Source organism: Anser brachyrhynchus (genome assembly GCF_964034855.1).
Source record: "Anser brachyrhynchus genome assembly, chromosome: 3".
NCBI lineage: Eukaryota > Metazoa > Chordata > Aves > Anseriformes > Anatidae > Anser > Anser brachyrhynchus.
In genome coordinates, this window is record NC_137696.1 from 8,004,942 (window position 1) to 8,016,993 (window position 12,052).

At 42.6% G+C, this 12,052-nt stretch overlaps 1 protein-coding gene across 1 annotated transcript in view; it reads right to left on the reverse strand.

Moving 5' to 3' along the window:
* LOC308193342 (uncharacterized protein) overlaps positions 1 to 12,052 on the reverse strand; it is a 39,809-nt gene that overhangs the window by 10,755 nt on the left and 17,002 nt on the right. Inside the window, exons 5-7 of the mRNA XM_080587943.1 lie at positions 11,169 to 11,218; positions 10,593 to 10,650; positions 10,419 to 10,475 (exon numbers count right to left, since the gene is read on the reverse strand). Coding sequence (XP_080444069.1) covers positions 10,419 to 10,475; positions 10,593 to 10,650; positions 11,169 to 11,218 — 165 coding nt within the window. The remainder of the gene's footprint in view (positions 1 to 10,418; positions 10,476 to 10,592; positions 10,651 to 11,168; positions 11,219 to 12,052) is intronic.

Sequence of the window (12,052 nt, forward strand, 5' to 3'; positions counted from 1 at the left end):
TGCAGCATTTAAGGGGGCTAGGGGTTGCATTCAGCTTCGGCAGCTATTCTAATAGCTATTTTAATAGCTAGAGCCATAATAAATACAATGCTTGACATAGTGAGTGAACCAGAATACTTAAAATTATTTGCAGGAAAAAATTTGAATGAATAACACAGATAACTAGAAGGTAATTTTTTTGAATGAACTTTCATTAATCATTTTCATTCAATCTGTAAAGAAACAGTGCCACGTAACAAGCGTATGTGTGCAGCATATCTTTTGTCTACAGGACAAATACAATGTTTTACCTTTGAACTATCTACATAGGGGAAAAAAATTACCCTTCCTCTGCAAATTATTTTGGGAGTAATTATGAATAATGGAAAAGGAAATTCACAGTGCTCATGAACAATGTGAATGGAAAGGGATGTGAAAATTTTCAAGGTATTAATTCGTTATAAATTATTCCCATTTTTGATTGGTAACAGCCATTGAGCACAAACATAATTACAGTAAAGCAGTAAGAGTCACAACTAGGTAGAATACAGTAAGGCAGTCAAACTTTTAGAAAGACAGCTGGGAAGGTACAGATCATGCTGTGATCTATTCCACACTGGTGAAAAGAACACCGTAAATGTTTATTTACTTTTTTTGTACTCATCAGCTACTTAAGTTAAATAATTGATAATACTTAAAAGCTCTGTGTCATGCTGTTTCCCTCCTCTCCTCCAACTGCTGAAGCTGAAGGCCTGTCCCAAGTTCTCTGTGTTGTTGCTGAATGCATAGGAGGTGATCAGCTCTGCAGATAGCAAGGAGTGGGACAGAAAGAATTAGCATCATATAATGGGACAGAAATGGGAAATCCTGTGTTAGGGTCCCTACCTAGTGTGATGCCCACAGAAATCGGTATGAGCCCATTCTCTGAATGCCAAGGCTATGGCATGTGTTTTAGCATGGCATCATTTGATAAGGCTGAAAGTACTTTTAATTTTTTAAAACAACACATTTTTTTTAAATTTCTGAATCTCACCACATTGAAAATCCATATTAACATGATTGAATTCAGCAGAGTAACAGCGGGAGAAAAAAAACTGCCCTTGTGCAAAATTTGCTCAGGGTCAAGTTTTAGGCAATATTTTGTGCTGCAATAACTGCACCATGACAGACAACCTTTTCATCAGAAAAGAAAAAAAAAGTCCTCTTCTTCAGCACAGTACAATAAAAGAACATGACAGAGCTATAAATATAGAGCCCAGAGGTGTGAAATCTTGTCTAGCATTAAATGCAGTCATTGGCCACTTTTAAATTGTTTCCAAACTTCTCAAATGTTTAGACAGAGAAGCAAATATATACATATGGGAATCTCAGCAGTGAAAGCAGCTTTTCTTTGTTAAATGATTCACTCTGATAATTGCTGTGAGAGTTTTTCAGATAAGTATTTTAAAAAAATATAACTGATTAGAGGGAATTGAATTGAGTAAATCAGTAACATGTAACTTTAGGTTTGGAAGCAGAAGAAGCTGAAAACCCATATAAAAAGCTGTCTGATCACATTTACATTTGCCAGGGTCAGGCAAAAGAGGCCCAGCGGAGCTAAATAAAGATTTTCAGATAACAATTCAAACATTTTAATCCATGATACTAAAAGAATCATACTGGCCAACAAGTAAATAAAAGTTAGACATTTAAATTATGCAACTAATTTCCAGGTGTGTGGAAATACACTACAGTGCCCAGTAAGGTCAGAGAGCACTGAGGATTGCTTTGAGCATACAGAAAAACAAGAAAATAAAAATCCCACATGATGGTCTCTGGTATCTAATGCGCCTGCCTCCAAAGGTGTCTTGGACAAGGTTTGCTTTGAGTGTGGTGATGGTGATATCTGTATGCATACGATGGTTGAGTGAAAAAAATGTCTGTCAAAAATAACATTCTAGATTAAAAATAAATAAATAAATAACAAGCACTTAGAAATTATAAGATTTCCTGCTGCCAAAGGTTACCATTGGGTAGACAGAATTTTTGAGACTCTATCTAAAAAGCAGTGTTTAAAACCAGAAATTTTCACAGGATGGGGGCTGGCTGTTTGCGTGAATGTAAGTGGTAAGTCTCCTGAGGCTCATCCAGCACTGGATTAGATGAAGTCATGCCTAGGTCAGTGCAGCCAGAAGGATGGTCCTGATAAGGCATGAGGGAACGAATGTACAAATGGGAGGGGAGATACTGGTGGTTCATTGCTAATCCTAAGAGTTTGCTTACTCACACTTACCTTGTCAGAAGCAGCACAAAATTTAATCCAAGGAAGTATTAAAAAATAGTATTTTCCTAACTTAACTATTAATTATTTAAAAGTAACGTGGTGGTTCTTTTTTTTTTTTTCCCAGAAACAAAATAAGGATTTTCTTGTCCAAATGTCCATTTGAAAAGTATGTTCTTAGCTTGGGGGCAGACAAGAAATTACCTCCATTCTGGGGGGCTCCCATGGCTTTTACTCAGGTGTCCATGACACCAGGGTCTGCTGTGGGGCCACGGTCTGGAGGAGGAGGTGATCCTCAGTGAGCTCAGAAACAGTTCTGTGAACAGCCACATCGCTGCAAAGTAGTCATTCACTAAAAGTACTCTGCTAAACGAGCCTGCAAGTTGGCCAGTTACAATGAAAGAATGGCAGTACCACAATTTTAGGATGACAGTGCTATAGCAAACTAGTCATCATATGCTTGAGTTACTAGCACAAGCAGTGGATTTAGAGTATTATGAAAATATATGCATTCTGAAGTGCTGTGAATTATACCAAATAATTCTGAATATCTCTCTTGCTACACTAATGAATCAAAGCAGGGCTTACCACATTATCTGCAATCACCATGGAGAAAATGGATTTCCGTGTACATAGTTTCCGTATAAATAGTGCATCCCCAGCACATTCTTTAATTAAGTAGTGTCTGATTGCATAATAATAACAATAATAAAGAGAGAAATGTCCAGCTTGCACACTGGCCGATTAAAGCATCAAGTGCACGAGGCCAAAGCACTCCCGACTGGGGAAAAGCACGCAGGAGGTGTCCAGCTTACCAGTGTATTCACCACCATGCCTTTGCCTTGCATCAGCTCTTCTGGCAGTGAACCATGGAGCCTGGAGATCTTTTTTCCTGAATCCTTGCACAGAAAAAGGTCTCATGGAGCACAGGCTCCACTGTTTTATGGGCTCCTGGCAGAAACCATGGAGGTCGTGACTGCAGCACAGAGGCACAACTTACTGGTTTGGGTGAAACTTCAGCACTTGAGTAATTCGTGCTATGTCTTACTTAAGGCTTTGCTGGGTAGGATTTTCACTAGTGGAGGGACCAGACCCAACCTCCACTGCATGCCGTAGGTACTTGAGAACTCATGGAAAGCAGTAAGCTGGAGGAATGTACTTTATGGGGTGGCCGGATCATATGTTTATGGCCTGAAATAGGAGATCCCAACCCAAACCACTTTGTTGGTTTCTAATGATGAGAGGCAGAATATGAAGATTACATAATTCATGCTGAGGAATGGATATAAAAAGAGAATGTGCACAAAATCTGGGACTACCCGCAGACTTGATAGCTGTTACTACTGTTAATTATGGCTAATGGTCTAATACCAGTAATAAACACCTTTGAATTTAATACATTCTGTATTCAGCCTATAGAAAATCCCTTTACAGAGATGGCCCAGATGAAACGATTTATAAACTAGGATGCTAGAATTAAGCATTGCTAACAACATTGGCATAAAAGTAGTAGATGAGCGGTTGGATCCCTGGAGACAATAATTTACCACCCAAAAGGAACTTCTGGCAGTTGACAAAATTAATAAAATACTTTCTGTACCCTCTGCGCAGGAGAGGTGGGTGGTCAGGACAGCACCGGTGTGGCTGCGGGGACTCTTTCACCTGAGCCTTGCTGCGGCGGAGCTGGCCAGGTGGCTGGGTAAGCAACACCTGCACTGTGATTTCATGGGCACATCCCAGCCTAGATACACGCATACTAATGCACTGCTCAGATGGCCTTTTCAGGAGGATAATTGCATGCACTGCCCTGAGAGCCGGGAATGGGCCACTTCAGGGAATGAGTCTGCTCCTCAAGATACAGCCACTTATTCTCTTCTCGGCACTGCAGAAGGGCAAATGTCCTTGGTTCAGGCCTTGGAAATAATGAGGTAAAATGGACTCAGAGCCATTAAAACCTCCCCAAAGACAGGACAGATATTAGAATATGTGATTGGAAAAAAATGACTGGCAAACACAGCCTTCCTTGACAGGACCCCTCCTCTCAAAGCGCAATAGAAAAACTCCGTGGTCACAGAAGAAGAGTTGGGAATTTAAACATGTAATCTGCGTGGATGCTAGAAAGAAAACACATAAGTCAAAACACAGCTAAAGACATTGGACACTCTGAAGAAGGTTCTGCGGGTGCTTTCACAGAATCACAGAATTGTCTAGGTTGGAAGAGACCTCCAAGATCATCTAGTCCAACCTCAGCCCTAACACTAACAAGTCCTACACTAAACCATATCACTAAGGGCTACATCTAAACATCTTTTAAAGACCTCCAGGGATGGTGACTCAACCACCTCCCTGGGCAGTCCATTCCAGTGCCTAACAACCCTTTCAGTAAAGAAATTCTTCCTAACATCCAACCTAAACCTCCCCTGGCGCTACTTCAGCCCATTCCCCCTCGTCCTGTCACCAGGCACGTGGGAGAACAGACCAACCCCCACCTCGCTACAGCCTCCTTTAAGGTACCTATAGAGAACAATAAGGTTACCCCTGAGCCTCCTCTTCTCCAGGCTAAACAACCCCAGCTCCCTCAGCTGCTCCTCGTAAGACTTGTTCTCCAGACTCCTCACCAGCTTCGTTGTCCTTCTCTGGACTCTCTCGAGAACCTCCATGTCCTTCTTGTAGCAAGGGGCCCAAAACTGAACACAGTACTCGAGGTGCAGCCTCACCAGAGCCGAGTACAGGGGGACAATCATCTCCCTAGCCTTGCTGGCCACACTGCTTCTTATACAGGCCAGGATGCTGTTGGCCTTCTTGGCCACCTGAGCACACTGCTGGCTCATATTCAGCTGCCTATCAACCAGTACTCCCAGGTCCTTCTCTGCCAGGCAGCTTTCCAACCACGCTTCTCCCAGCCTGTAGCGCTGCTTGGGGTTGTTACGCCCCAGGTGCAGGACCCGGCACTTGGCCTTGTTGAACTTCATGCAGTTGACCTCAGCCCATTGGTCCAGCCTATCCAGATCCTCCTGCAGAGCCTTCCTTCCCTCGAGCAGCTCGACACACGCACCTAAGTTGGTGTCATCTGCAAACTTACTGAGGGTGCACTCGATCCCCTCATCCAGGTCATCGATAAAGATATTAAAGAGGACCAGCCCCAGCACTGAGCCCTGGGGGACTCCACTAGTAACCGGCCTCCAACTGGATTTGGCTCCATTTACCACAACTCTTTGGGCCTGGCCATCCAGCCAGTTTTTAACTCAGCAAAGCGTACGCCAGTCCAAGCCATGAGCAGCCAGTTTCTTGAGGAGAATGTTGTGGGAAACGGTGTCAAAAGCCTTACTGAAGTCAAGGTAGACCACATCCACAGCCTTCCCCTCATCCACCAAGCGCGTCACTTGGTCGTAGAAGGAGATCAGGTTTATCAAGCAGGACCTGCCTTTCATAAACCCATGCTGACTGGGCCTGATCGCCTGGTTGCCCTGCAAGTGCCACGTGATGACATTCAAGATAATCTGCTCCATGAGCTTCCCTGGCACTGAGGTCAAGCTAACAGGCCTATAGTTCCCCGGGTCTACCCTCCGGCCCTTCTTGTAGATGGGCGTCACATTTGCTAGCCGCCAGTCGACTGGGACCTCCCCTGATAGCCAGGACTGCCGACAAATAATGGAAAGCGGCTTGGCCAGCTCCTCCGCCAGTTCGCTCAGTACCCTCGGGTGGAGCCCATCCGGCCCCATCGACTTGCGTACATCCAAGTGTTGTAGCAGGTCGCCAACCATTTCCTCATGGATAGTGAGGACCACATCCTGCTCCCCATCCCCTTCCACCAGCTCAGGGTACCAGGTATCCAGAGAACAACCGGTCTTGCCGCTAAAGACTGAGGCAAAGAAAGCATTGAGCACCTCAGCCTTTTCCTCATCTTTTGTAACTAAGTTTCCCCCCGCATCCAGTAAAGGATGGAGATTCTCCTTAGTCCTCCTTTTTGCGTTGATGTATTTGTAAAATCGTTTTTTGTTATCTTTAACGGCAGTAGCCAGATTGAGCTCCAGATGAGCTTTGGCCTTTCTAATTTTGTCCCTGCACAGCCTCGCAACATCCTTATAGTCCTCCTGAGTAGCCCCTGCCTCTTTTCCAAAGATTATAAACCCTCCTTTTTCTCCTAAGCTCAAGCCACAACTCTCTGCTCAGCCAGGCCGGTCTAGTTCCGCGTCGGCTCGTCTTTGGGCACGTGGGGACAGACCGCTCCTGAGCCATTAAGATTTCCTTCTTGAAAGATTTCCTTCTTTGCAACACTGCAGTTGCAGGCAGGCACTTTGCTGGTTCTCCCAACAGAAACAGGAGAACGGCAGAAGGAGAACTCCCCATTAAAAAGGTAAAGAAACTGGCAGACATATGCTCAGGGTGAGTGTGTCTGTCTTACGATAACACCAAATCTGCTTTCAGATGAAAGGAATTCACTCTTGGTATGTATTATCCAAGTCATGTGCATATATATGTATATATAGAATATATATATATAGTATACATATTAAATATGATGGAGGTCATGACTACAAGACTCATGGTTTGACCACACACCACATCGACAGCCACGTTCAGGGCAGTTTTTGCTCCAAATACTTTCTAAACTTGGCCACTTAAAACAGGAATTGTGTATATATTAAGCATCTAACAAAACACCCAATTCGAAACCTCATGCTTCATCAATGGCTTCATTCATGTGCTTGAAATGAAGCACGTGCTGCAGGACACTGCTGAATCACGGCCCACATTGCTGGGTTTCCAGAAAGGCTGGGCGCCTGGGTGCTGCAGGGTAAATAGAAGGCTCTGTATTTTGGAAGCCTAAACATAGAACTGGTGCCTAACTTTGGATAATCAGAATTTTATCCTCTACTACAAAGACATTGCAAAGCACAAGTTATCACCATGAAACCAGTAGTTACTTTTATATTTTACTCAAACTTTACTGAATGTAGAGTCAAAATCTCAGTACCTCTACCTCTAATAAAAGAAGAAATCTTGTGACCCTTTTGTAAGGAAAAATACAGGGCATGTAGCTCCCATGCTCTGGACACGCTCACATTTACCTTGGTTCATTTCCAAAGGCAATCCAACCAGATATTCAGATACCTGTATAACTTAAACACACTTCTAAGTACTGCACTGAACTTTAGCAAAAGTAAGGAAAAATAAATTCTGTTAAAATACCACTTTATTTCTTTAAAATCTGATTTTTCTGAGAGTGCTGAATGCAATGCATCACTTAAAAATCTTCCTTCCTCATGTAGAATATTTTAATATTAAGCCAGATATTTTTATATTTCCACAAATTAAATGCACCATGGCTGAAGGTTTGACAGTAGCTTAAATTTGCACATAAAAAGGTAGAACAATTTCAGTTTTGACAGTGTAAGCTTTTGATTTGTTAATAAAAGCAACTCTTTCTCAATTGTGAACATATTCCCCAAATAAGACAATGCAGTCTGCAACAACAATAAAAATCCAACATCTTACTGGTGTGGAGAATAAACTTGTGATCCATGGTTATTAAAGAAATTCAAATTTTATAAAAACAAAAGAATGAAACTTTCGCATTTCTGCTGTAGCAGTCATAGAACAAGAATCAGAGGAAGATGCATGGTCCTGCCACATTCACTGTACTTACTGTTATTAATGTTACCTACCTTTGATACACGTAGATGAAGTTAATAGGAAGTATCTACAAAACTTTTTTTACAAACTCATTTTTGTAGTGGTGGTGGGGGAAAGCTGCATGTCTAGATACAGTTTTTAGTGAAACCAACACAGATTTTCTTTGCAATATTCTTATCAAGCTACAATCTAAGAATGCCTAAGACTCTTGTAATGAAACCCAAGCGCCGCAAGGGTTGTACACCAAGACCTAACCGAGGGAGACAGGGGCTGAGCTTTCAGATCAACCCCTTCTGTGCCCATGTCAATGTTCCCCTTCTCTCCTGGGAGACCACAGGGGCTGAGAGTGTGGAGCTATGAAGCAGTTGGAGCACAGCAAGCTTAAGCATGGAAAACAATTAAAATGTGGATTTCTGACCTCAGATCAAATAAACAATCAAAAACTTTTTGCTGTGACAGCCAAAAGCTGCAGCATGGAAGGAAAGCTGAAAGTACCCAGGACCTGTATCAATACATAAAAGGATAAAGAAGCACTATCTGTGGGCTTTTACATTTTCAGCAAGTATGTTGCCCTGGCATCAAGAGAAACACCTCTCAATGAGATGAGCAATGTGTCCAAAGAATTTGAGGTGCAAAATAGCCAGTGGCATTATTACAAGTTGACCCCTTTTAACTCTGACTTTAGACACTAATCCAGATCACTTGAGCTCCTGGATATCACTCATATGGAAATGGGCAAAGTGATGAGCAAACGACATGAATATGATGTAAGATATAACACATTTCTGCACATTACTAGAAAACTCTTCCTGGACATCTGCAGCCATGGCACGGAGCTGCTGACTGTCTGTGTCACTGGAGAGAGCGGTTACTTAGAGATGATTGGCAGCAGCATATCCTGCTATAATGCTAACTAAGCCCGTGACACAGCCTGCTATCAATATTTTACTCTATCGCACGTGGCATTTTGCAGTGACACTAGATACAATACTCTGAGGCTTACTGGTTCACAGTCCTTCCATTTAATAACAGTCTCTTGATTCTGGTAAACTTCTAAGCCTTTGCTGGAAGAAGTCAAGCAGTTCATTACTGAAAGACATCTTTGTTTTCCATGCAGTATCCCCTCGTGCTTTTCTTTGCTCCAATATCACCACACTTGCCTCCTAAACCAGTGTTGGTGAAACAATGCTGCAGGTATTTTGACCATATTTTTGCATGTCTGATTTACAGTTGCCTTGTCTCCCTCCACCTTAATTCTAACTATACTCTTCACAAATGCAGCCATCTGGCATATCATTTTTTTGTATTTTTAAATAAGGCAACTGGTCCCAGGTTCAAGGCACAGGTTTATAAGAGGCAAGTCATATCCCGCTTCAGTTGGGAAAGTGAGAGGTCACTGGTCTTAATGTTAGACGACGTTTGGGGTGAGCTGAGAGAGGGGAAAAAAAAGCATCCAGCATTTTCAATGAGATTACCACAAGTCACTGCAAATGCTTTTTTCCTTAACATTGGTTTATTTACAGACTCAGAAATGGTTGGTTGAAGACTAAACCTCCTTCATCGGGCACAGTAAAGATGCTAGGCTCGACTACCCTGGCAGCAAGGCCTGTGGGGCACCACGCATGGCACCTGGAACATAGCAGTATCACACGGCAAAGCAAATCCAGCTTGGTGTAGAAGGAGCAGCATTTAAAGACCACTTATTTAATGTCTGGATCCTATTGTGGACAATGAAAATAATTTATGTCATGGACAGTTTAGTGGTGCAGCCACCTGAATGGTGGGAATGAACTCCATAGTTTAATTCTGTGGCTTTATGACAACCTGCTTTAATTCCACCAACTTCAATGGGTTCATGCTGGGAAGGGATTTCCCTTTCACAGGGTTCAGTGCATTGGTTATGTCTGAACACAGTTCTTCAGGATCACAACTCACAATACTATTAAGTCAAGCATCAGTCAAACCCTGCTTTTTTTTTTTCCTTTGTTTTTGTATATGGAAATGAAATATTTCCATATATTGTGTGCTTGAAATATCCTTATAAAAACATTAATGGTAAAGTTGTGGCCCCAAAAATTCAGAAGAATCTTACCACATCTTGCTGTATAGCCAAAGTTGCATCCCAAGTCTTTTTTCTTCCTCGCCTTGTCTCAAAGGACATCTTTCAGGCTTGCTCCTCTCGCTAATACTCACCTTTCCCATGCTAGAAATAAATTTGACAACACTAACTTGATCTCCACCTGACTGCCATCTCCTCAACACATCTGATCCTACCCCTGAACTCTCTCCCTCTTGAAATAAAAGATGGCCACCACCCTGCGGACCAAATGACCTGGAAACACTGCTCAGAGATATATGAGCAATGGAGCAACTTTGCCAAAGGAAACTCACAAATCACATACTCTGGGCAATGGGACAACTGGCAGAAAGACAAAATAAAATGACTGCCTCTCTACCTTTCACAGACTCCCTCAGCTGACACCACTACAGTCTGCTGCTGAAGCATATCTGCACCAGCTAAGCCTGCTGTTCTCTGACAAACCTTTTGCTGCGGTCCTTCAAAGCAGGCGGAATTAGAGCAGCCAAGGTTGGGATGGTGCTGCAAGCCAAGAGAACCATTTCCAGCCAGCTCAACAAATACCTGAGGACAGAGAGGCAGAAGCAGGCACGGGGGAGAAGGCAGAGATTTCTAGTGGCTGCCCTGTATGCATCCTACCTGGCCAGTCCCTTGGCGTAGCGCAGCGTGTTCGGGTAGGAAGCAATCACTGCGGCACCTAAAATATAGACAGAAATTGTCAGGCACAACAGCTGATGCCTTATCATTCAAGTTGTCACAAACCACAGATGTCAACAGTATGATTTTTGCTGTCGATACCAATTTGGAAAGTGCCATTGATAATGTGCCAGTACAGCTCAATAACTTTTGACTTCACAGACTGAACCTGTGCTGAAATCCTTGCTTCTTTTTGTTCATTTTAAACAGACTTTGAATAGACTAACTCTCTAGGTGTGGGCTAGGCCAGCACACTGGACATCTGTGCCACATCAGCCCAGTTTCTCTTTGCTTCGATGGGTTAGCAAAGAAGATTTTTGTGATGCTACAGCAGCTTCCTCCCTGCATGGGTGGTCAGCAGGGGCCACAGTGTTCTTCTGGGATGGATTTACTTCTCACAGAGATGCCAAAGGGGAGGGAAATAGTTTGACCTAAAAAGCACAATCTAGATCCATCAGGAACTGAATGCAGACTCAGAACCAAGCCAAGACAAGCTGGGCCTGTTTTTATGAGAAGTACCTGCTTTTCAAGATGCAGCCATGTGGAAGATTCCCTTCTTCACTTTCATCCTGAAAAGAGAGATGGAACAGTTAATGGGGGAAGAGAAAGGCCATGAAAATCACAAGCTGTGTAAAAAGTTTCTTGGCAAATAACAGTTTAACACCACAAAGAAGTTAGGTTAAAATGGTTTCAAAGTCTAAAATTAGTTACATTTTAAACTAACAGCATATGCTTTTATTGTCTCTTATCTAAAATATAATCCCAGGAGGCTGTGAAAAGCATGCAAATTACAGAAAGCTAATTTGCTCCAACAGCTACACCTCCCATGTAGTTGGGAGGTCTATTAGACCTAGTATACTCTCCATTATTTGCATATTAATAGCACCTGCTGAAATTCTTTGGGATTTACATTCCCTGCCAGCAGAGGGACAAAACAAAACAAAACAAAAAAATTATATAAAATTCCTTTCATACAGCTTTGATGAACAATAAACTATTTAGACAGTACTAAGAATGCCAAATTAGTGAGAGGCAACAGGGTAGTATTGCAGATGCCATCTGTGATTTTCAGAGAAACTGGACTGCAAATTTGCTTAAAAAAAAAAACACCCAAAAATCTAAGCCACCGAAAAACTCCTACCCCTCCCCCTCCTCCCCCCCCCCAAAAAAAAACCACCTCTCTGGAAAGTGCTGGGTAATTTGAAATCACTCACTTGGCTCAAGTCTGAAGAATGGAAAAGTTTAACTAAAGAAATCCAGACACTACAGCAAGAAAAAAAAAAATATATCCCCACACATCCACAACCACCAAAAGCAGAACCCCCCAAAGTGGACCTTGATTAAAAATCTACAAAACCCCAGGCTTTGATATTAGCCAGGCCTGCAAGGCCTAGTCCCCTGCA